At 42.7% G+C, this 25,525-nt stretch overlaps 1 protein-coding gene across 7 annotated transcripts in view; it reads left to right on the top strand.

The window, feature by feature from the left end:
- The window catches only part of Osbpl1a (oxysterol binding protein like 1A), a 181,147-nt gene that overhangs the window by 114,497 nt on the left and 41,125 nt on the right, over positions 1–25,525 (top strand). For all 7 annotated transcript variants that reach the window (XM_076912969.1, XM_034517766.2, XM_076912970.1 and 4 more), the window contains one exon: positions 8,865–9,021. In XM_076912969.1, the coding sequence (XP_076769084.1) occupies positions 8,865–9,021 (157 nt within the window). The remainder of the gene's footprint in view (positions 1–8,864; positions 9,022–25,525) is intronic.

The following is a 25,525-nucleotide window of genomic DNA, read 5'->3' on the forward strand; positions in this document are numbered from 1 at the left end:
GAGTCTGTGTGGTGGTTTGAATATTTGGTCCCTGGTTGGTGCTACTTTAGAAGGTTGAGGAACCTTTAGGAGGTGGAGCCTTGCTCGAGGAAGCACATGTCTGGGGACCAGCTTTAACTGTTCCTAGCCTTCCTGCATCTCTGTTCTCTCTGCTTCCTGCCTATGGTTGAAGATGAGCTCCTTTAGCTTCTTACTCTGTCTCACTTCTGCCATTTCCCCTCTGCCAGGGACTCTCCCTCGGGAACTGTAAGCCGAAATAAACTCTTCCTGATGTGGCTTTGGTCATGGCGTTTATCCCAGCAGCTAAACGTAACTGATGCTGAAGGGTTCCTGTAACAGACCTGACCATGTTAGTTTTTTGGAAGAATGTGGAAGACATTGGAACTTTGGACTAGCAAACTAAGCCAGTAAGCAGTGTTCCTCCATAGCATCTGATTTATGCCACTGGGTTTCTGTCTTGGCACTTGGAACTATTTGGGAAGGATTAGGAACATGCTCGTGTTGAAGGAGGTGCATCACTAGGGGCAAACTGTGAGATTTCAAAAGACTAGTACCATTCTCATTGTGCCCCTCTGCTTTCTTGTGATGGAAGACAGCTCTTAGCTGTCCCTGTTGCCATGCCTTTGTTTTGCTATCATGGACTATAAGCTAAATTAAATGCTTTCTTTTCTGAATTACCTTGGGCATGACATTTGTCAAAATAAAAAAGTAAGTGAGACATCTCTACAAGTTACTTTTGGTCATGATGCTTATCACAGCAACACTCTTACTGAAGCCAGTTCCTCGGTGCCTTGAGTTTTAGTCCCTGGTTATTCACATAAAGGCATCTTTCTTTACCCAGTCAGCTATGGCTGCTTGTTCCATTGATATCTGTTGAAGCATCTTCCCTTGGCCATCAGTTGCCTCCACTGCTGTGCCTGTGTTCATGCTCACAACAGACATTCTTAGTGCTCTTTTCTTTCATGCACTGGCCCTTCTCTGCATTCGTCCTGCAGCTGTCTTGCCTCTTTTATGGGAGCATTTGTAAAAGGACTTTGATAGAACCCAGAAAGCTGATGGTCTCTGCACTGCAAAGATCCTAATTAATATCTACAAAGATCCTATTTTGCAAATGAGGTACTGTTTACAAGTTCTAGCAAGTATGTGGGCATATGTCTAGAGATCTGCTTCTCGGTACACCTAGGGCCATGATGTGTGTAAAACAGAGACAAAGAATGTGAATAGGAGACCTATCAGAAGAGCAGTGTCATATCTACAAAGGATCCCTCAGCATCCAATACTAAATACTGTGAGATCTAAGGTAAAGCAGAGAGACCAGTTGGAGAGCTACTGAGACAAGGCCACTGATACACAAAGGATACTGGGCCTGGGTAGATTAAGCACATGTATCCGGATTGTGCTGTCTTTTAAAGATCAATACGACAGGATTTGATGATGGGTGGAATGTGAAAAAAAAAAAAAAAAGAATCACTGGTGGACTTGCAAGGGTTCAACAATGGACTCTGTGAGTGGTAATGCAGACCCTCCACTTACCAAAGTGCAGAAGTCAAACTTGTGGGAGAGGAGTATGCAGGAACTCAGTTCTCTCATAGACAGCTAGTGACATTTAGGTGTCCCTGGTAGACGATTAAATACTGAGCAAGTAAGTGTTTCGATGAGTTGGGAACCCAGGTAGACAGTTAAGTACTAAGCAAGTAAGTGCTTAGATGAGTTGGGAACCCAGGTAGACAGTTAAGTACTAAGCAAGTAAGTGCTTAGATGAGTTGGGAACCCAGGGAGACAGTTAAGTACTAAGCAGGTAAGTGCTTGGATGAGTTGGGAACCCAGGGAGACAGTTAAGTACTAAGCAGGTAAGTGCTTGGATGAGTTGGGAACCCAGGGAGACAGTTAAGTACTAAGCAGGTAAGTGCTTGGATGAGTTGGGAATCCAGGTGAACAGTGAGGCTGGAGCCACAGAGCTGGCAGTTATCAAGATGAGGGCAAAATCTAAAGGCATGGAATCAGTGTCACGTGGGCTGTGATGAACATCTGAGTCACCAAGGAGTTGTTAAAGTGCAGATTCTTTCTTCTGCCTCTGAACTGGGCCCTCAGGTTTTATGTAACTACTAAACTCTCAAGAGATCTCCATGTTACTGGTCTGGAGACCACATGTAGAATAGTCATGGCTTATCAAGTCTTGACAGAGCAATTCCATGTTGTCACAAAGTTCACACTCTAAAAGGCTCTCATATTTCAAGTAAGTTTCTGGTTTTTCTGTGGTCCATACTTACAGCTTTGCTTGGCCACGTTTGGTTACACTAGCCCATAGGCAGAACATGCACAAGTCTAGAATGTGAAAAAGAGCAGGCTCCTCGGCTACCTGAGGAGAAGTGACATGGTGGGAGCTAGAGATTGGATTAGGAACTTGCAATACCTGCACCCATGAGGGTGGGAAGAGTAACTCAAGGGTCCTCTCTAGCTACCCCCCCCCCCCAGGTACAGTACTGTCCTACCAATCTGATTTTGACTCTGGGAAGCTAATGTTGGACATTGGGACCCCCAAATTCTTAAATCCTTTCTGTGATTTTAATCCAAGCCTGTGATTAGAGTCCCATAGGAAATGATATATCAGGGCCATATGCAAAGTCTAAATCAAATGTTAGTGATCATCTTGTAAAATAATCGGCTCCTGTCACCGATGGGTTCAAGTCCAAACTCTGTGGTCTGGCCTGTGTAACACCAGTCTCTGAGGACTCTGTCTTTCTCTGTGACAGCCTTCCTCTTTGACTGTGCCAGGCTATCTTGGGCACATACCTTCAGCACCCAGTTCTTAGCAACACCCAGTGTTCTGCCTTGCCTTGAAGTCATTGACTTTCTCCTTCCTGCTGAAATCTATTTGTCAGGTTTTCTCAGAAGCTGGCCCTACCTTCCGCAAGAGCAGCTCCCCTTACATTTTCAAACATTCTCAAACGTGTGCTTACAGATGTGGTTATGTATGTCTTCCGTTATGTATGTATGTATGTTGAGTCCTAGGAGGGTACCAGCTATAATTCATTAAACTATCCAAACTGTCTCTGAAGCTAGTTTTTAGCTAGTGTGTTGTAGGTACTTTAAAAATGCTGGTTTGTTGGTCACATGAAACTCCCTTCTGAAGTACAATTCCTCTGTAACTGGACTTCAGATGCAGGATTATTAGATGCATCTGTGACCTTCATGAAGCTAGTGTAGGAGAGGCTGTCAGCCAAGACTAATTGAGAATGTGGGATTATGTACTCAGGTACATTAAGGTTTTTCAAAGCATGTTTTTGTGGTTCATGTAATTCTTCAACTATATGCAAAGATCTTACAAATTGAAGAAAACTGAATAGATTTATTCCTTAGGGACCAGCAAGTACTTTTGAGAAGCTCTGTCACAAGCATCAGCACGCTCTGTGGCTGCCTTGACCTCTGACTCCCTCTGGGGAGGATGTCTAGAATGTCTGTGACCTGCATACATGGCCAAGATTCTGCCTCATGCTCTCCTCAGTCCTTTATAATTGCTACAGCAGTCTCTTGACAACCACCCCTGGAATTATCTTATTTTCAGCTCGTAACTTAAATAGGAATGTAGTCAGTTTTATTTCTTTGTTCTGCTCACTTATTTATTCCTGTTATTTTTGAGTTTAAGCATCTATACCTACGGCCAAATAAAATTGTGGCCCTGACAATAGAGCTGTCCCTTGGGTTACTTCAGGCTTTTTAAGAACAGCTCTAGTTTGTGGATAACCATGGACAATGAAAGCTTTAAATTGGACCTGCCTTTCTTCCCCTTCCTGTAACCGTAGAGGAGGAAGCAGGGTTTGGACACTGTCCACAGTCCTTCCAAGTCTTCTGCTTTGGCCTTGTTTGTTCTCGGGCTGGTTTTCAAAGATCATGTCAGAATGCTTATCAGGACAGCCCAGGAGAATTATTGGCAAGTTTATAGTGTGAACTTTCTGACCTGTTCTTCCAGCCTTTTACTGGTAAGAAGAATTAATTAGTCAACACCTAGAACACTCCTGTGCTCTGAAGAGGCAAAGGTAAGGAGTATCTTCATTTCGGAGTGATGTTGGAGTCACCATAACCCAGTCACAGTCCTTGGCCCATGCTATTTTGGTTAGAAAGGGGACTGTGTTAGTCACATTTTGTCACTGTGGCAAAATGCCTGAGCAAATCAACTAAGAGGAGGAAAAGGTTACTTGTTTTAGGCCAGAGTTGACTGGCTCAATGTCATTCGGCCTACAGTGACACAGAACATCAAAGTGTGCTTTAATAGGGAATCTATGACAGAGGACACTGCTCAGTGCATAATGGCTGGCAAGTGGGCAAGGGGTGATGGGTGGGTACCAGGAACAGGATGCATTCTTCAAAACCCCTAGTAGTCTCCTTCTCCTTCAGGCCCCGCCTTCCACCCCACTCTCAGTGGACAACAGGGAGATGGACACACTGCTCAGACAGTGCTCAATCACTTCTCTGAAGATAGCCTTTGATCCACAAGAGTGGAGTGCACTTCATAGTCAAACTGCAGTGCCACATTCAATCGGAACTGTGTTGAGAATAGTTCTGACTTCTAAGATTATCAGAGCCTTAAACATCTGAGTAATTATCACATTAAAAAATGTTAGAGGGCTTCCTGTGGTCTCCACCCTTCTATTGATGTTACTACTGTTTACTTTTACCAGAGATTGTTTTGGCCCTCGGCTTCTCAGGAGTGTTTTGTTGCAGTACTCTTTCTGTGAACGATAGCTTCCATGACGACAACTCATTGACTCCTTTAGGAACTACATCAAGTTTCCCATTCACCATCTTTAGGCTTGGTGGATATTCCCAATTACCCTGAAAAAGATCTGGGAGAGGTGCCAGAAATGGCAGAGTCCTACTGCTCTATTTTTCAGGGACCAGTGAGGCATCCTAAAAGTTTTGAGTTTATTTGCATATTATAATTGTTATTATAATTATTATAACAATCGTAATTGTTAGTTGGTGAAAATTCAGAAGAAAGGTAAATGGCTAATATGGTGTGAATCTAACTATATATTGTTAAAATAAACTTTTTGTGATTGCATTTAAAAAAATCAAAATCAATGGGATTAGCAGGAAGGTCAGTGGAGCAATTCTGACCCCATGGATCTCTTGGGTCAGAGCTGAATGGACCAGAATCCAGTTCATACACTAAGTGTGTAAGGCCTTTGACTTATCAGGGTTTTGTTTGGAGTTACATTTTTGTCTTTGTGTTTTTCTTGTTATTTTTTTATTGTAAACTTATGAACATTAATTAATCATCCTTTCTAAGCATTTTTGAGCATACTGTGTGGTAGGATTAGTTATATTCACATCACTGTGTCAACAGTCCCATCTCAGGATATCCACTTTCATCATTGTGACACGGGCTTGAGATGACTCACAGTTCTGCAGGAAGTGACCCACTATCAGCTTCTCAGTCGGCCACATCACTTTTAGGCCCATAGCACAGAGCATATTGTGATGCAAGCACACACTAAACAGAACTGTTCACCTCAGTGAGAAGCATGAGAAACCTCTCCTTTAATGATACATCCTTGTTGCATCTCAGTTATATTCTGTCACTGTGGAGACATCATGATCAGGGCAACTTTTATAAAAAGAAGCATGTAATTGAGAGATTAAATAGTTTGGAACTGTGGCTCTCTTTGAAACAGTGTAGCTTTGGAAGTGGGTTGATCTGTTTGTGCTAAAGGTGTGCACATGAAGAATAGGTCCAGGTTGCTAGTGAAAGCAGTCTTTGTTATACTGATGCACTAGTCCTGGTACTATACTGCTTGCCATGAGGTTCTGCACTTGCCAAGGATGCTACGATTTCTACCTTCATACATGATCAACTTCATGGCTCATCATACCCATGAGGTAAAAAGCAGTTGTTAGAAAACAAAGTTCAGTTACCTCCAATATAAAACAGGATGTTGCCCCTGATTTATTCTCTATCCTCTTTGTCCTCTGCTTGCTTTTACTACCTTTTAAAAAAATCCTATGTAGTATGTATATGAGGAGGCATGCTTCTTCCTGTATCTTCTTCTGCTGTTTTATAAGCACCTTGTTGCTTCAGTACTGGTTCATACCTCTTACTTGGGACAGTTGCTATGATGTGACACTGTCATTCTCCTCCCTGTCTTACTTGTCGGCTTACTCAGCCTTTTACTGACACTTTCTCGGCTATGGGAGTGGACTGATGCCTGATGGCCACTGTCCCTATTCTGACCTCTGTTACTGTACCTGCAATGGTTTACTGAGCACATTTGTTTCCCACACAGTGCACTTCTGCTGGACCGTGGGCAGCTGCCAGGCTCACTGTTTGGGAATCTCTTGTGCCTGCTTTGCACATGGTACCTAGGAAGGCAGGAGTAAGTTGAGCAGTGTCAGAGATGGTAGATGAGTCACAATTAGAACTGAGAAATGGCCACTGGACTCAGCAGAATAGAAGTAATTAGTAAGCTTTGTCAGGGCTTTTTAACTGATAGTTCAGCCAGAGGAGGAGTAAGGGAGGAGTTACGGGCAGGGAAGAGGAAGCAGGGGAGGAACAGAAAGATGACAAAGAGAAGGGACACAGGGAGTTTCCAGGAACCACTAGCCAGAGAGGACTAGTGTCTGCAGTGCCATGTGATTCTGTGTCCCTGAGATGAGCATGGTGGTCCCATGTGCAGATCCCTAAAATGACCATACACATGAGAGCAGGGCCTCAACTTCTGTGTGCATCACACTGAGGTCTTATTTGGAGAAAGTCTGTCTTTGCTCAGAGAAGCTCTTACCTATCTCTTGTTTACTGTTTACCACACATGTTTTTAGTTTAAAAACAACCCATGAACAAAAGCTTTTTAAGTAGGAAAGTCTCTTCCTGTCATTTGTCTCTCTTAAATTTCAAACAGAGTATCCTCTGTGTAGCAGTGTTTCAGAAAAATAAATCCAAGGACTGTTTGATTGCATTTTTATTTTTGACATCTAAATTATATAGTAAAAATGCATTTCAAATCATACTAAGAAAAAGCTGTGTAACTCTTGAATTCGTAATAGTGTACACAGAGACAAATCACAGGACACAGGCATCGAACTCATGAACCTCTTCTGGCCGATGTGTTCCCAGCTGTGACTCAGGCTTGCTCCTGAAGCTCCTGTTAGAAGTGCTTCCACTTCTAGCATTTACCACCACATCCCAGGACAAAGGTGACATTACATACTGTCACCTTGCTGTGCGCAATTTAAAGCTTACAAGTGGTTTCTTGAATCTTCTATGTAGTTGTTGAACCATAGTTGACCTCAAGGAGCTAAAACCATGGTATCTTCGTTTGAGCTTTCATTGCTGTGAGGGGATACCATGACCAGGGCAACTTTTATAAAGGACAATATTTAATTGGGGCTGGCTTGCGGGTTCAGAGATTCAGTCTATTATTATGGCGGGAAGCACGGCAGCAGGCATAGCGCTAGAGAAGGAGCCAAGATATTGATCTGAAGGTAACCAGGAGGAGACCAAGGTCCTCAGGCAGCTAGGAGGAAGCTCTCTTTGCCCAACCTCACAGTGACACATTTTCTTCAACAAGGCCACACCTCCTAGTAGTACCACTCCCTGGACCAAGCATATTGAAGCTAACATACATGGCAAGCCAAACTGTGTGTATCGGGGAGGACTACTAGTGTGTGTTGTATTGTGATGCGTGAGAGAGGACAAAGCTGTGACCGTTCTACAAGTCGGGGCTCAAGATGTCCTACATAGTGCAAGCAGCCATGGTAAAGCTAGCACTGTGCCTCATTTCCTTTCTGAATCAACATAATGGGATCGCAATAAGACTATACATTGAGCTAAGTGCTGGCTTGTAGTAGAGGGGAAAAGCCTATAAGCCACTTTGCTACTGGGCTGAGCTTAGTACATGTGTAGCAGATGAGAGTTCCTCATGAGCAAGCACCAGGCCGGTTATTCCAGCTGTGCAAGGCAAGTTTCTTAGAGCTGAGCACAAGAGGGTAGAGTCAAACGGGAGGTCACCAACCATCTTTGAATAGTGTTTGACTAAAAACAGGCCTCCTGTAAAAAGGCTTCTGGAGAATGAGTGGCTACTGCTTTGAGCTGAAACAAACTATTCAGTCAGGAGTCAGAAACTAGGGTTTGGATCCTAAGTTCCTACGTGTAAGCCAGGAGATTGTTAACATACTTGATGGTAATCCAGAGCCTTGCCTCACCTCTTGCAAAGTGTCCTGAGGATGCAGACTGTGGGAGTCTTGGCAGCTGCCGTGGATGGTACAGAAGTGAATCATCTTTTCGGTCCCAGCAAGCAGATGGCTCCATTCTGAGTACCTAGGCAACTAGAAATGTCCTTAAAACAACTGCCTCACACTGGTATATGGACACCAAAATTCAGAGGAGTCACGCCAAAGCAGGGTTGCTACATGCAATCTTAAAGTTACCTTTACTGCAAGGTTTGATGTGACTTAATCTTCTCATAAGTGCAACACTGTAGATACTCCTTTATATACAAGTTTTTCAAATGGAATCTTTTTTGGGTATGCTAAAGTTAAGATGCCTTGAGAAGGAGAGAATAGAAATTTGGGGGTGGGAGACTACTGAATATGATTTCTTAAAGGACTCAGTAATCTTTGGCTCTCTCTAAGTATATAAATCAGTTTAACTGTAACTTTATATAAGTGTACATCTGTCACATAGATCCATGTGAGCTGCAGTGGGAGCTGCTTCTCCAGAATCTCTGAGGAGGTGTCTGGGGACGGATTGAGAAAGGACAAAGTAGGCTGCTTGAGTTTCACAGCCCAATGCATTGAGGGAGATAACCATTATTAGTGAAGCCTTGCACCCAAGTTCATATGTTTATCATGAGCCTGCTCTGCCACAGGTTCCGAGTCCGAGGGGTCGCTGACTTGCCTGGAAGCTGTGACAGCACACTCCTTTGAAGACAACGAAGTGCCTGTGAGCAGTGGAAAACACAGAATGTCTGAAGGAAAAGACTGTGGTGGGGGAGATGCGCTCTCCAATGGCATCAAAAAGCACAGGTATGGGGTCTTGGACCGTAGTCAGCCATCATCATCACACAGCTTCCTCTGCTTCCCCCCAAGTATTTAGTGTTTATGTTGTTTGCTGTGCTACCTCCAAGGCAGAATTGGAAGCACTCTTTTTTTTTTGTCTGCTTGGAGGAATGTCCCCTGGACGTTCAGGACAGTACTTGGCTTTGGCCCTCAGGCTTTCAGGGAGTGTCTAATCCTCCGGTTGGGAGTGAGGCTCTCAGAACCCCCCATTGAAACTGATGCTCTGCTCCCGACTCATCATTCATCTTTTATGACTCTGCCTCCCAATGCTATTTTGGTTCCTAGTCATTTGATCTTCTTGTTGGTTTTAAGAGTGAATAGTAATGTTGCCAGCCTGCTGTCACAATGTAGTTAAATTTAAACAAAGGCTGTTGCTAAGGTCCAGATTTGCTCAACACATTCATTGTATATGCTCTAATGACATTAGTGTTTTATTTCCCCTGGGGGTTCATGCTAGAGATTGTCCCAAATGATGAGACATAACAGACACCACAGTTCTCTGGTTTCTGAACAAGTTCACAGAGTGGTAGAGTGTAATTTTATAAAATTACGATCAAGTGGGTTATCGTGTTGTCTTCATGAGGAGATGCTAGTTAATTTCTCCAGCAGTCTTCTGTGTGTTTTATAGATTGTATAACACCAAGATTCTGACCACAGCTGCCTCAAGCATTGTCCAGTACTGCTCTGATATGTGCATTCCCTTGTTTAAATAATGTTTCTATGTTCGCATTTCTTTTAAAAAATATAAGTAGATTTTTAAATACCATAAAGTTCATGTGACACTGACTTAGAAACTGTCTAGATTAAAGCAGTTTTCCTTTGTTAATTCTGACACTTTAATGGCTTCACTACTACAGATGATGTGGCTAGTAGTGTGTTCTACAACTCTTGTCCATAGTCAGCAGCAGGAACTTTGGCACAAGGACTGATGTATGTGTATTCAGAACATGAAATACCTCCTAGTAAACCTGAGATGGATATCTGTAAGAGACACAGCCAGTTACTAAACACATGTTGTCTTCTCAGTGACAAAATAAGCAAAATCTTTGGGAAAAGAAACAATTTGCGTACTATATATAGTTATTAAAATACCCAAATAAGTACAGTGCTGGGGCCAAGCAGCTGCTCTGGGCTGTAGCCTCTGGGCGTGCCCTCTGGGCTTTCACCCTTCTGTGTATGTACTGTCACAAGTCGGTCGCTATTTTGTATTCAAAGTGATTATGCTGTACTAATCTATTCTCTCTTAATCAGACCCAGAAGGATACAAATATGCAACTCGGAATTGTTAACAAGTTGTAGAGAGAGAGGACATAAGGAACTCCAGACCTAGCCAGAAAAGTTACATTTACAAGTAAGGGGCATCCTATTAAAATTATAAGTGTAATGACTTATTCTCCTGTTACTCTGTTTCATCAGAAAGAGAGACATTCCAAAATTGTCAGAAGACTTATTAGTTGCAGGCTTGGAAAAGGTCCCTTGACATGCCCATGTTTTGTAAGGCTCACCTATAGCCAGGGGATATTATAAACCCATCTTAACTGATATACTATTAATTTTCTAAAAGTATTTTCAACCATTTTTCTAATTTTTCATGAAACTATTTGTCCAATAGAAAGATAATTGAACAATGATTAAGATCTCACTCCATTCATTTAGACAGTACCCATTTTTTCTCATACAAAATATACCTTAGTTGACAGGTCATTGCTTAGCCTCTACCATACTGCATCAGTTCCATTGACAAGGCTTTCTTGCCATCTGGGCCAAATCCCAAACGAGCAGTTCTCTGTACTTGCTCCTAATTTCTTTTGAGCTCTGATCTTTTAACTTGTAGTACTTTCCCCCCAAATACTTCTTGTAAAGGTTTGCCTATGGGTTTCAGCGTGTCACTGGATATGATGTAAAAATACAAAACAGATAGTAAGCGACCGCTGGACCCAGGGGAAGATCTGAGAATGCCACTCCCTATCTCAGCAGCATCCACAGAGTAGAGGACATAAGGGATCCTTCCTAGCAGATGGACTTGCCCCTCATTAGGAAGTGTTTCAGCAGACTGCAGCAGGGGGAGAGCTCCAGTGTCAACTGCTACAGCAAGTGCTTAGAGACGAGCATTAAGGCAGTCACAGCATCAGAAATCAGACATGAGACCTCATAGCCGGAGACACAACACACAAAAACTTGAGAAATAAAATTGTCATTATCCACAGATGACATATTTGTCTACATAGAAGATACTTAGTATCCACAGAGAAATTGTGAGTTAGTAAAAATACTTGGCAAGGTTGTTACATACAGAATTACATTTTGTGACTTATCAACAGAAACTGGAATTAAATAGAGGAAAAGAAATATTTGGAGCAACTACTGGAAGTCACAAGCTTATCAATTTTAGCTATCCCCCAAAAACCCACCCACACAGTAAGAAAAAGATACTGATAATTTTGAAAATCAATACTCATTGTCATAAAGGTCCTCTTGCCAGATTGATCTGTAGATGTAATACAATTTTAGTTTGAATTACATTCTTTTTTTTGGAAGCTGTGAAGTAGGTTCTGAAGTGTATACTGAAGCACAGAGGGTTTTCAAGAGTCAAAACCAGGACCCATATCACATGAAAAGATGCTGTTTTCTCTACTGAATGAATGTCAAGGTCTGTGACAAAATACTTAGACTTTTCTAGGAGATAGATTGACCTGTAGAGAATCATCATATGGAAGAAAGCTGGTCTTTTAATAAAGCTAGTGTGGCAGATCAGTGAGGGAAATAAAGGTGTGGGGGGAGTTGGTATGGAGTAATTAGAATCATGTTCTACTGGGAGGGTGAGCAGTGAGCTCTCTCATAGACACACAGGGTCCCTTCCTGTCTCCAGGTTCACTAGCTGTAGGTTTAAGCTACTGTATAACTGTTTCATGTTAGGTATTACAAGTAATCTAGAGATCATTTAAATACACAGAAGACATGTGCAGGTTTCTTTGCATATAGGACACAGTTTCATATAGCTGACATCAGGAACTGCAGATTTTCATACCAGGAACTGGGGCCTTAGAACTGATGCTGCACAGATTCCACAGCATAACTGCATATAATTATAAATTCAAGACGAACTAAACACCTAAATGTGAAACTTAAAATATCTTCGTAATGTTGAGGTGGGGAAAGATTTCTCACAGCAGAAATGGTGGATTGTTTATTTCATCTGATGTTAATTAATGCAAGCTCATTTATCTTTTAATTTGGGTGAAGCTCTATCTTAAACATGGATTGCAAGAGTTTGTTATGACGAGATTCATGATGGGTGAGCCTCCGTGTAGTCAGTAGCTTCCCTGCTCTCTGTGACTGTGTGACATGAATTCTTAGGAAGCCAAAGGGAGAGCAGTGTTGCACAGTTGTGCTCTGTGTGTGGAGAGTTTATTCTAGAGATTCACAGACGAGTTGAAGTAAATAAGTTGAAAACTATAATCTATGTCAGTATTTTCCAGAAAGTATAAATGTATTGAGAAACTGTGAAGTACATATTCTATCATCACTGGAGCCGTAGGCACGCTCTTCTCGGGCTGCTTTACTGGCTTCTTTTTATCCATCACCCCTCCAATCATTATTCCACCCCAGTCCCTGCCTATCCCTAACACTAGGTAGGAGAGAAGGGAGGTTAGAGGGTAAGGAGCGTGGACCTCGTTCGACTACTTCCTGCTGGTTGAGGGCACTGAGTTTCTTGAAGCAAGTCCAGTCTTTGTTTTCAGGACATTTCCAACCAGCAATTCAGCAAAACAGCAATCCCGCAGTAGCAAATGCAGCAGCAGGGGAGCTGCAGCCAACACAGTCCCTCTCAGGGCTCTCACATTTATACCCTCTCAGGAGTCCTCAGATTTCTAAACATAAACTATCTGCAGCTGGCAAAAGCCACACCCTTCCTAGAATAGGAGACAATCGTAGTGGCTGGAGACAATCTCACACCTTGGATTTTAAAAAAAACCAAACATTCATATAGTATAACTCGATTTTTTAAGAAACCAAAATTCTTACTACACTGGAGCCATCAGAGAAAGAGTGAGAACTTTGCCCAGAATTCAGCAGGTTTGTAGAAGGGTCTGGGGACAGCAGAGTTTGTGCTCTCTCTTGCCTTGAAGGTAGACATCTGGGATGAAAGGAGAGAGCAGGAGTAGAGGGCTTCAGGCAGTTTAGGTGTGAGGTATCCCCTGAACAGCTGAACACCCCACAGAATCCTAAGAAACAGCCTGCCGTAGTAACTCAGTGGGGTGGTCCTGTGAGCAGTGTGGAGGTTGGGCGAGGGTTCCGCTGTGCTGGAATGTAGGCTGAATATGGCTAGTCAGTCAACTGCAGTGCCTGCTCCTGGAGGCCAGTGCACACTGACACTGGAACAGACTGGCAGCTTAGATGGCAGCAGCTGAAGCAGGGGCCTCAATCTCAGCAGCCTACTCAGGCTACAGGACACTCATCTTCTACACAATTACATTCCAAGTCCTCTCCCACAAAGAAGGGTGCTGGCTTGACAGATGGTTCTAGTCAAGAGGGACTAGTCAAGAGATTTTAAGACTTCATTTAAGAACAACATGCTGGTAGACTGTGGGATCACGTTGAGTATTAAGAAACAAAGGCAGGTTGGGCTGCTTACTGATGGGATTTCTGTAGGAAAACTGTGCCATCGTACCATGTAGAGCTCATCCACTCCATGCTCCACTGGAAAGATGTGGTAGAGAAACTGAACTTTGGGAGGCCCAGGACCCAACAGGCCCACCCATGCTCCTGAGATGCCTCCTTGTAGCCTGGAAGTGCTTTAGTTAGTTAGTTAGTTGGTTGATTAGTTGGTTCGTTTGTTAGTTACTTAGCACAACCACAAGGTCTGTCCCAGCTTGGGCATTGTGTAAGGAAGCTACAGTGAAGATGAACTTTGATGTCAATCTGAGGGCTTATCCCAGCCTGTTCTGGACAGACAGATGCCTACTGTGGGTGAGTGAGCAGTTTTCTGGGACATCCATAATCTGCAGCTCTGGTAGGATGAGCTACACGACGTCAGCTAAGACACTGGTGTTCTCTATCTGGGTTGTAAAAAATAAAAACTAGTTTTTTAGGTGTATAATTTCATGTTTTAAGTTTTGTTGCATAAAATTTCAAGCATGTTTAGAAATACAGAACGCGTTGCTATGAACCCTGCGTGCTCAACGTCACATCATTATTTCTCACGCCGATGCCTTTGTTCCACCAGAACGCCATCTCATTCCCAATAACTTTAACATGCATTGTCTTTATTATTTACTTTTCAGAACACAAATTTTAATTGAAAAAATAGTATGTGTGTGTTGTATAGAACATGGTATTTTGAAATACATACCATAGATTGGCTAAATCTAGCTAATTAACATGTGCATTATGTTTATACATATTTTATTGTAAGAATAATTAAAATCTGCATTGCATTGCATTGCTGTAACCAGTTTTCATCACGTGATACAATAGACACCTTCAGCTTAGTGCTAGACAACATGAAGTGTATCAGGTGGGTAGTACAAACCTGCAACCCCACCAGAGGCTGTCTCTGTGATGTGGAGGCCTGAGAGTTCTACATAGTGAGTTCCAGGATTTGGGGGGGGGGGGGGGGAGGGGACGACTCTGTCTCAAAAACAAAACATAAACAAACAAACCAAAAAAGGGGAGAAAGAAAGAAAGAAAGAAAGAAAGAAAGAAAGAAAAACAGAGTGCTCTGTGTACATTAGGACTATTCTAATATTCTTTGTGTTGTTTACATTTTAGCATAAGTGCTGCCAAATGTGTGTTCTTCATCTTCATACCAGACTCCCCTACTAAGTCACAAAACATTTGTCCCATTTATCATAAATAAGTAGTTCCTTATCTTCAAAGTTTTAATTTTTAATTCAAATTTTCCTGCTTGTCTCATAAATGTGTCTTAGTAATTGGATCTGAAATGTCATTTAGTGATAAGGACCCAGAAGTTTCACGTGCTCTGTTTGTCAGAAATGGCTAGAAGAATTGCTAGGCTTTTTGTTCTTCTCCTCTTACCTTTTCTTGCCCTTTATTTGCCCCAAAGAATATTTCACAGTGTGGCTATGGCTGCTCACATGTCTGGGGTATCATTTGACACAGGGGCCTTGGCCCCTGAATGTCCTTCAAACTACTGCAGTCACAGAAGCTTGACCAGGTTTAGGGTTGATACTAATTATGGTTAGTAGTATTAATACTACTTGATATGGTATACTTCATAGACACACACACTATTGGGGCCATGTGTACCTCCTGCTACATCCTGGTTTGGGCACTGTGAGCTAGCTGTTTCATGGGACAGTTTTCTGTTAGTGTTTTCCCTAATGGTTTTAGTACTGTTGTTGCTTATTATCTTCCAGCTTCTTGGAAGCTACAACACAGTGCTATTTCAACCCTGTCATTCCTCCCACACTTACTAACAGAATTCTACCATGAGCTGCTGGCCTTGGGAGATGGGTCAGTCTAAAATTCTTGCCATGCAAGCATGATAAGGACTTGAGTTCAGATTTCCAGCATGCACTTAAAAATGGCATGCATCTGTCATCCCAGTAGTGGGCAAGTGGAAAGTGAGGAAGTATATCTGGCTTCACTTCAAGAGTGATATGTGAACACTCAGACGAAGAGTTGTGTAAATATCTTACTGCATCCCCCTCTTTGTTCACTCAATAGGATTCCATCTTGTTTGTGATGCTCTGTAAGTGTGTGTGTGTTTGTGTGTTTATATGTTCAGTTGCTCATGTGCACGTGTGTCAGCACATGTCATTCTGCAGATGCCTTCAGTCTTTTGTTTATACAGTCTCTCACTGCTTTGAAACTTTACTACATAGGCCTGGTTAGCTAACCAATAAGGTCCAGGGATCTCTTCCTCCCATCTTTATACCCAGCTTTTTATATGGGCTCTATAGATTTGAACTAAGAACCTCATGCCTGCAAATTGACCACTTTGCCAGACTGAGCCATCTCCTTTGTCCCCAATCTCTTGTGCATTTAATATGTATGTACACTACATATGTATTGTCTTTGAGCATCACCTTGCTTTCTGGTATTACAGGCTTATATTGTTTCATTTCTGCTCTAGACACAGAGACAGCTGTCTCTAAGGAACCCTGTTTCATTTTACTGGGAAATGCTGTTTAGAAGCAACTGAGCACTGCCTATGGTCTATTTTTAGTTCATTACACTGAGAGTTGACTAGCCTAGTTTTGTTTTGCCTGTAGATAAAAGGTACATTGTAACTTGGCCTTTTCTTTTTCACTTAAGAATATACAGTAGCCCCAGCTTTTTAGGTATCTTGTTTTTGTTGTTTTGTTTTGTTTTTACCTAGTTTGTAACTTGATTATTCATGAGCAACTAAACAGATGTATGTGTGCACATTTAGTTTACAGATGACTTCATCTAAATTTGTGATATATTAAATGTGGCCTGGAGTTCAGAAGCATAACAGAGTGCATAAGTAAACCCAACGTTTTACCCATTCTTCTGAAAGAATATTGACATTTACCACTTTTTATGATCATTAAGGAAGCTGGCTTTCTTATGTGAAAGCTATTCTTCAGGCTTCTTTTCTTTTTATATAGGATCTCTGTGCATATACCTAGAATACCTGCAACTCACTATGTAGACCAGGCTGACCCAGAACTCACAGAAATTCACTAGCCTAGGCCTCCCTTGTGCTGGAATTAAAATTGTATGCCATCATACATGGCTTTTTTAAAAAGCTTATCAAAAAGAAAAACAATTCTTAGAATTTCTATTTTTACCTCATTGTGGGAAATAGGTTTACCAGAATAATTTAAATAATGATGCCTTTAAATTTAGAATGACTTGAATTTCATCCATATAAGTCTTTTTGAAAAAGAAGGTGTGTCAGTAAACTATAATAATGTAGTTACTAAGAAATTTGGGGGTTTGAATCCCACCTGGTGCCACTTTCCTTACCACAGGCTAAGGTATAAATTTCTTTGAAATTCAACTTTGTCTATACAATAGGTGTAAAGTAAACCTCACTGGCTGGTGATGCTTAGATTAGATGATCTGCATAAGACATCTGGGGACTTTTTACTCACAGATACAGAGGACTGTTGCACAGAAGGAAGAGTAGGTGCATGCTTATTTTTCCTGTCTGTCTGTCTGTCTGTGGCAGAGTTCTACACTGTAAGTAGCCCCTGCTAGCCCAAAATTCACTATGTAACCCAGGCTTGACTTAGACTCACTGCAACCCTCCTGCTTCATCCTTTAGAGTGCTGAGATTGCAGATTCTAGCTTTCAAGCCGCTCTTTTAACTTAAGTGAACGGGCTTCGAGCATATTTTAGAAGTTAGGTTTGTCCTTTGAAAGTGGCATTTGGAAAAGAGGAAACTAGCTGAACGCATTGATTCTAGGAGAAAACACTCTTCTTCTGGTAAGCATAAAATAAGGACTCTATTTTTTAAAGTAAACTGTCCTTTATTTCCATTTCATTTCGTAGTGTGGTTAAATGAAGCTGGGGGTTGCTGCTGCTGCTGCTGCTGCTGCTGCTGCTGCTGCTTCAGATAAGAGCATATGGCTGGGCTCTGCCAAGCTAGTATACACTGTCAGTGGTGTAAACAAGAGGTGCTGAGAGCCTTTAGGCTTGCCCCTCCTTCCTCCATCCCTTGACACTGCCTCTCCCTGGGCAGAGGTCTCATTACTTTCTCCTTCTGATCCAGAGACCTTCTCAGTCTCTTAGGGAAACATCCAGTTTCTATTTCAAGTTTGTTTCATGAAACAGTTTTAGTTCTTACAGTGTCAAAGAAGTCGTTAAGTACATATCAAAGCACACAGTTGTTACATTTTTAATTAATTTTAAAATTAGTATCTAAAGTGACAGCTTTCATTGACATTTTTACACATACACACCACTGTGCTTTTTTTTGTTGTTGTTTTCCTTATCCCTTCTGCATCTACACTTGCCGGTCCTCTCTCTGGTCTTGCTTAATGCTTTGTCTATTTATTTGAGGTGGTCTTCCTGCACCCCTCCACACACACACTCATAAGCACACAGTTTTAAACATCAGGAAATTCCTTTTGGTGTAACATGGTCTTCTAATGGTCTGCCTTAATGGATATTCTCTGTACATTTTTTGTTAAGTTATAGGTTGGGTACCTTAAGGTCTGCTGACCCATGGGATTTGGTCTCTAGGATTACATTCAAGTGTCTTTTGTTCTTTGGAGTTGTGCCAATCCAGATTTTGCCTCCAGGAGAGATCTGCCTCAGGGGACCTACCTAGAGTTCTGTGGTTTTGTTTTCTTTGCTTGTTAGCTCAGGAAGTATTTAAAAAAAAAAAAAAAAGAGGGATTTTCGAGGTTATTAAAGTACAGAAGCCATTGTTGTAAAAACCACAGAAGTCATTTAAATATTTGTTACTTTGTTTCTCTGTTCCTGTAAGATCTTGGGTGAGGGGCAGTCATTTGATACATACACCACTTCTTTCAAAACACTGCATCTATGGGATCCCTATGGGATCCCTGCTCGTCTTGAGTTGGGTTTTGAAGTTCATAGTAAACTGTCTCAGCACAGCAGATACTCCAAGGCACTTGAGAGGGTGGCAGTGGCTTGTGGCAGCACCGCCCCCCCTCCCCCCCCCCCAGGAAGCATCCAGTGCTGCCATCTAGGACAGATGTGGATATGGAAAATAGGCAGAGCTGAGAGTGTGGTGTTCCCGTGTGCAGTGCAACACTGTGTAAGCAGGCGATGTGCTTTGTGTAGAGCTGAGTGTACCCAGCTCCTTGTAAGATCTAAGGCGTGCAGTGTAGTAGCTTCCTGGGGCCAAAGCACCATATGGGGAACACAACCACGCAGAGCCAGTTGCATTTCTCAGCAGAGTAGGCTTCAGTGCAGGAAGTGGGGTCCAGACCATGGGTTCTTTACAGCATCATTTTACTTACATGCTTTGTGTTTCAAGTCTTCTGACACTGTCTGGAGTGAGTCCTCAACTGAATGTGCCACTTTTGCCCTGTGGGTAAGATAGCTCCTGACGCTGGCAGGCATTTACCCTATCTAGGCCTCACCTGCTTTTATTCAAGCTTAGCAGAACAAAGTACTGGTCACAGCACATTGGGTGGGAGTCTGTCTCTGCTTGGGTTTGAAGACTGCTGTAGTCTGGCTTACCCGACACTGTGGATCCAAGGCTCTTCACAGTATGTGCATAGTAGTGGTAGTTAATGCTTACACTGAGGTTGTAAACCTGTGTCTCTAAAATACCCGTATTGTTACTTTTTGATTCTTAAAATATTTTCTGATTCATAGGTAAAGCAGGTTTGAGGCACAGAACCTTGACTTGCCCAAGAGACTATTGCTAGGATGCTCTAGCTACCTGTCTAACTCTGGGCTCAGTGAGGTCCTGTCTCAAAGGCCTGAGGCAAAGGGCAAGAGATCAGGATGTCCTCTGCTCTTCATCTACACGTACACCATAGACACATACAGAAACAAAAGAGAATTGTGAACTTGTAGGCTTTTGTTATAGCTACTTAGAATAACAGTTATGTAAGAGAAAGAAACATCCTATTCTAGAACTCGGGTCATTTGCTTCAGCCTTGATTCTGTTTCCTGCTTCCATTTAGTGATTTCCCCTAAACAGTTGCTAAGCCCACAGAAGGGAAAGGGAAACACAAAGTGTTGCTTCTCTTAGAAAGGGTGGAACAGAAGCGTGCACCCTAGACAGATGGCCTCGGAGCACATGCCATTTTCCTGTATGGCCCCATGTCTGCCAGCTTCCCACCAAAGCAGAGCGCTTCAAAGGATGCATGAATAATGGTTAAAATGTTGCCATTTTAATGGAAATAATTTTTGCTCAGTAATGCTACACTTTTCTCAGTACTAGTGAAAGTAAAGCCTTAAGGCTGTTTACCTCTATAGCATAATCCACACAAGCCACCTCAGCAGAAGCAGACTCTCAGAAGGCCACCTGTTTGCAGCCCTGTCACCTCTCAAAGCAGAAAGAGGTGGTAGACAGACAGGAAAATGAAGACAGCTGATGTTCCTGTCATCGGTTCTGTGCTCAGCGCAGGAGGAGCCAGCTCCTCCACTGTCCTAGAAGCAGTCAGAAGTATCACACACCGTTAAAGGGAGTTAGAACAGGGTGTTGGACTCGCTCAGAAGCCCAGCACAAAGGAGTTGTCTTGCTCATTTGTGGGAAGGAAGGTGGGCTTACAGTTAGACTGACAAGTTCAGAGCCACAGACAGCATGGTCGCATTCGCAGAGGAGTGCTGCTGCCCGCTTTCTCTCCGCTTCTCTGTTAACTCGCTGTTAAATAACTTCTGCTTTATCTCAAATATCTGCACTCTTTGTCTTCAGTGTTCTAGGAAGACACAGTCTATTAAAAATCGTCATATCCCAGAGCTGTGTTCAGGGATTAACTGTTTACTCCATTATGAGAGCAAGCTCCCTGGGTCTTGCCAGTCCCTCAGTACCACAGCCAGGCCTCCCAACCTCCTGCAGCACATCCATGTTCTTAGCATAGATTTCTTTGGTAGTGAAGAAAAGCTGCTTTACCTCTGACACCAACAAACTTACAGTAATGACAAAGCCTCAGCCTCCTGGGACCAGCAGAGCTGCTTGTGGAAGAGCTGTGCCTAAGCAGTGCGTGCTGCAGGCTTTGGGAGGCTGCAATCTGTGCAGTGTGCTACTCTGGACTAAGGTCGGAGAAGGTGGGGAAGCCTCTTCCTCTAGTCCCCAAAGATCATGCTCTCCTCAGTTTTCTCTTCCTTTTAGTGGATCACATCCCTAGTACTCAGTGTGTGAAGCCTTAGATGGTAGACATGGTAAGCAGAGAGAGCCACCCTTTCCCTGCCTTCTGAGGCATCCTACCTTGTCCATGTACTCACCTCTGAAGGAAACCGACTGTAAGTAATCCTGTACCCAAACTGATGTTCCTCACTAACCCAGCACACTACCTACCGCACATGGACGCTCCCATCCGTCTCACTAACCCAGCACACTAACTCTGACCTGAAGATAGGATAGTCTTACATCCTCTCCCATTAGTGCAGCAAAGTGCCTCATTATAATGAATTCTGAGTTTTAGAAATGTTCTATAGAAATAGATGCATACAGTTTTATATGTGATTTAAATTTATTAAAATCAATGAAGTGACCCTAGCTCATTCACTTGAGAGAACTAGGTTTTGTGAGTGATAATCAGACTCTACACATATAATTTACAAGATCCAAAGTGAGGGGCAGGACTTGACCAGTTGCGGGCCTTCATATTCACTGACACCTACTACAAACAGAAGCTTGTCTGTTAACGTTTCAAAGACCTCTCGCATAGTTGCTACCTTTGCCATATTACATTGCAATAGCTGGCCCTTCTAGATGTCAGTCTCTTGCCTTGCTTAGCCTTCAAACCGTGAACCAAATAAAGGCCGTTATTACTTGTTTATTCTTGTGTTCTTAGCAGCACAAAACAGACTGTCAGACCATTGTAAAATAAAAATAATGAAGGGTGTAAGTTGGAGAATTTGGGCAAATGCACATTCACATATACCTAACATAGCAATGGAGCTTTAGAACACTTCTTCACGCAGGACATTCTGCAGCTGCCTCTCACTCAGCCCGTCTCAGAGTTCTATGGCTATGAAGATACTCCATGACCATGGCCACTTTTAAAGGAAAACATTTACCGGGGGACTGGCTTGTTGTTCTGAGGTTCAGTCCATTGTCATCAAGGCAGGTGGCATAGCATCATGGTGCTGGAGAAGTCGCTGAGACTTCTACATTTGGGTTCAAAGGGAGCAGGAAGAGAATAAAACACTGAGCCTGGCTTAAGCCTCTGAGTCCACAAACCTCACCCCAAGCAACACACTTTCCCAGACTAAAGACACACCTACTCCAACTAGGCCACACCTATGGGCCTATGGGAGCCCTTGTCATTCTGACCACCATACCCTCCACAAACACCTGCAGTTGTCTTTTCTGTTGCTCTGGATTACTATCAAATGGGATCACAGACATATATGTGCATATGCAGACAATATGATCACAGATCATAGTGCATGCTATAAATCTTGTTTTGACCACCTGCTGTGGTGTTTTAGGGGCATCTCCATCTATCCTGATTAACAACATCTATTCTTGATACTGGTCAGTGATGTGCCATGCTTGGAACATGCCTGTTGCTTCTTTGATGGTGTGTTTAGATTTTTTTTTTTTTCCCAATTTGAAGTGGGAAATAAGGTTACTGTGTAATTGCTCTTATAGGCGTCTTTTTATGGTGTGGCTTTTGTTCTTGCCACTTTCAGGGATAGACTTATCAGGTTATAGGAGACATGCACATTTGGCTGCATAGAGCTATTCAGTGCTGCTTCGCACAGGTGTGTCAAGTTACTTCTGTGGACGTGCATGCTGCCCCTCGCCCTCACCTGTATCTGGTGTTCACAGCTGTGAGTTGGAGCCTGTCTGGTTTTGGTAGCTTTTCTTCAATTGTCGGGGTCCACACTAGCCCCATGTTGGAGCTGCCAAAATAATGTTGCGGCCCAAGCAAAATGTTGAGGCCCAGGCCAACCCACTTTTGGGCGGCCATTGTATCCCGGCCCAAGCTGCCGCTCCGGTCTGCAGATCGGGGTTCAGCAAGAGCGAGGGTAGGGGCAGACTCTACCTAATGTCTGATGTGTCTGATTCGTCTGATCTCAGTCTGATGTCTGGTTCTGTCTTCTATAGTCTGATTCTGATCTGTTCTGTCTCTGCCTTTTATATGTCTTACTTCTAAGCCACGCCTCTAAGTTACACCTTTAATCATGCCCTTAGGTCTTGTCTCTAACTCTGATCTCTATACTTCTAAGTCATACTCTTAAGTCACACACCTTTAATCTCACACACCTTTAATCTCATGCACCTTTAATCTCAAGGTATCTAAACCAAGATTATCGGAGTGTGCTCAGCTGTTGTAGGCTATTGTAATCCAAGTCTCATGTCAGGGTATATGGCTCAAGATGGCTGCAAAGCTGATAGCCGCTTTCTGCTAAAAGTCGGCCCCCAACATTCAATGACCATTTGCCCATGTGTTTATTATACATGTCCTGTCTTTGTGAAGTTTTTGTGGAGTTTTTTTTTATTTTAAATTGTGTCTGTATATTTGTATCAAGTCTTTATATATTGTGGTTTCTAATCCCGGCAGTAGTATATTTCAAAACTATTTTACTTGGTAACCTGATCTTTTGTTTCCTTAATAATAAACACAAGTTCTTAAGCATTTTAAAGCACATTTAAGTTTCCCTTAAATTATTCTTTTATGGGTCCTTCTCAGGCACTCACACACACTTAGAACCTGCCCTTGTGTTCTTTCTGATCACTGACAGCGTTTTCTCTAGTTCAGTTCACCAGTGTCTTTTGATGAAAATGGAAAGGGCCTTAGGAATCCTGGCACAGAGCTCCTCATAGCACACAAATACAGATTTCTGTTCTTACTGACAATGGAAGTACATGCTGTAAATGTACTGTGCACTGACTTGCTTATCCTAGAGCCCTACCTGATAGAAATGCTGGCTTTGTAAAATTTATCTTTATCTTCACGTCATGTACTAACTATCCTGCAATCCTGATGGAAACTGCATGTTCAACAGAACTTAAACTGGAGAAAGCAAGAGTTTAATATACCGAGAAAGTGTGCAGCAGTGCCATTGTGTTCCCCAAGTACAGATACGGGGTGAGGAGGAGGGAGGAGAGTTGTGCGCATGTGGAGGCCAGGCATGAGAGTTGGCAGTTTTTCTGTCTCTCCCTACTATATGGTTGTGTGTGTGTGTGTGTGTGTGTGTGTGTGTGTGTGTCTGTATGTGTGTTGTATATACCTTGGCATGGTGATGCATGTGTGGCAGTCAGAGGCCAACACTGGGTGTCTCCCTCTATTGCTTTCCACCTGATCTTTTGGGATATGGTCTGCAACTGACCCTGGAACTCATCAATTCGGCTGGGACTGGCTGGCTGGCCAATGGGCTCTGAGGATTTACCTGTCTCTGTGTCCTTTTCCCCACCAAAGCTGAGGTTACAGATTATGTGCAGCCAGCCAGGCGTCTCAGCCCTGCTGCTTGTATGGTAAGCGTTTTGCTGACTGAACCATTACCTAAGCCTCTCCATCCTACTTTCTGAGAGACAATCTTTCTCTAAACTTGAATCTCACTGTTCCAGCTAAACTGGCTGGCCAGAGAGCGCCTGTCTCCACCTTCTCACCCTCTGCTGCCTCCAGAGCTGGAGTTGGCTATATGTCACTGCACCCAGCTTCAACAAGGACACCAACTTGGGAACCCATGTTTGCACTGCAAGCATTTTGACAAGCAAGTCATCTGTCTAACCCCTTTTGTGTACTTCTCTGAGGAACTGTTATCCTTTCAGATGAAGAGAATGGGGTACGTTCTGTATGATCCCTTATGTCTTAGCCAGGATAAAAACTAAATAGAGCAAGAATTTCCAGCTGTGGGTTTTGGTACTTTTCAGGGAATATTTACAGCTTAGAAAACTTACCCAAATATTTCCTGTTTAGCCTTCTTTTTAAAGAATACATTTGTGAGCCGGGCAGTGGTGGCGCACGCCTTTAATCCCAGCACTTGGGAGGTAGAGGCAGGCGGATTTCTGAGTTTGAGGCCAGCCTGGTCTACAGAGTGAGTTCCAGGACAGCCAAGGCTATACAGAGAAACCCTGTCTCAAAACAAAACAACAACAACAAAAAAACAAACAAACAAAAAAGAATACATTTATGAACTTTATCCCAAAATGAGCCATTTTACATTGTTTTTGATGTCTAAATGAGTTGAGACTTCATTGATATTATAATTTATCCTGTACTATCATTTTAAAATTTTCCATTTTATAAATTGATATTTATAAATTCATCTCTAATGACTTTCTAATTTAGAAGCCTGATTCAGTCAGGTCAGTAGGAAACAGAAATAAAAAATACAAGCAGTTCATTTAGATTTTATTTAAGTTGGATATGAGAGAGAAAAGAAGAATTTCAGCAGTAGAAAAAGCGTAAGTGCCAGTTGTTTACAGGTGTATACATAAGGACACAGCAACATGATGAGCACACTGGTCCACATGCTTCCGCCGGGTTGCAGCTCAGGTGTATTGGTATCTCATTTCTCTTATTAGTCCATGCAGAATGGTTAATAACATGAAGTAGCCACTCGTTCAGAGGAAGCAAGAAGTTTGTTGAAGAAGCTGGTTTTCAGAATCCTCTTCAAAACAGAGCTAGGGCAAACATGTTCTCAGTGTGCTTGCTAAGTGGGCATGCCATATCTTCAGTTTCTCCCCCAGGATCCATTTTAACTTAAAGGCAGTAAGTCCATGCATTTTTAAATACTGAGTACCTGTTCTGTGCCAAAGCCTTGGTAGCACAGGAGGCAGAGGAGGCCTCTCTCTGCCCCTGCAGTGCAGTGATTGGCAGGGATGAGTGACATGCAGAGCTGTTAGGAGTAAGTGGAGGGTGGGGCCAGCTGACCT

The sequence above is a fragment of the Arvicanthis niloticus genome, chromosome 14 (genome assembly GCF_011762505.2).
Source record: "Arvicanthis niloticus isolate mArvNil1 chromosome 14, mArvNil1.pat.X, whole genome shotgun sequence".
NCBI lineage: Eukaryota > Metazoa > Chordata > Mammalia > Rodentia > Muridae > Arvicanthis > Arvicanthis niloticus.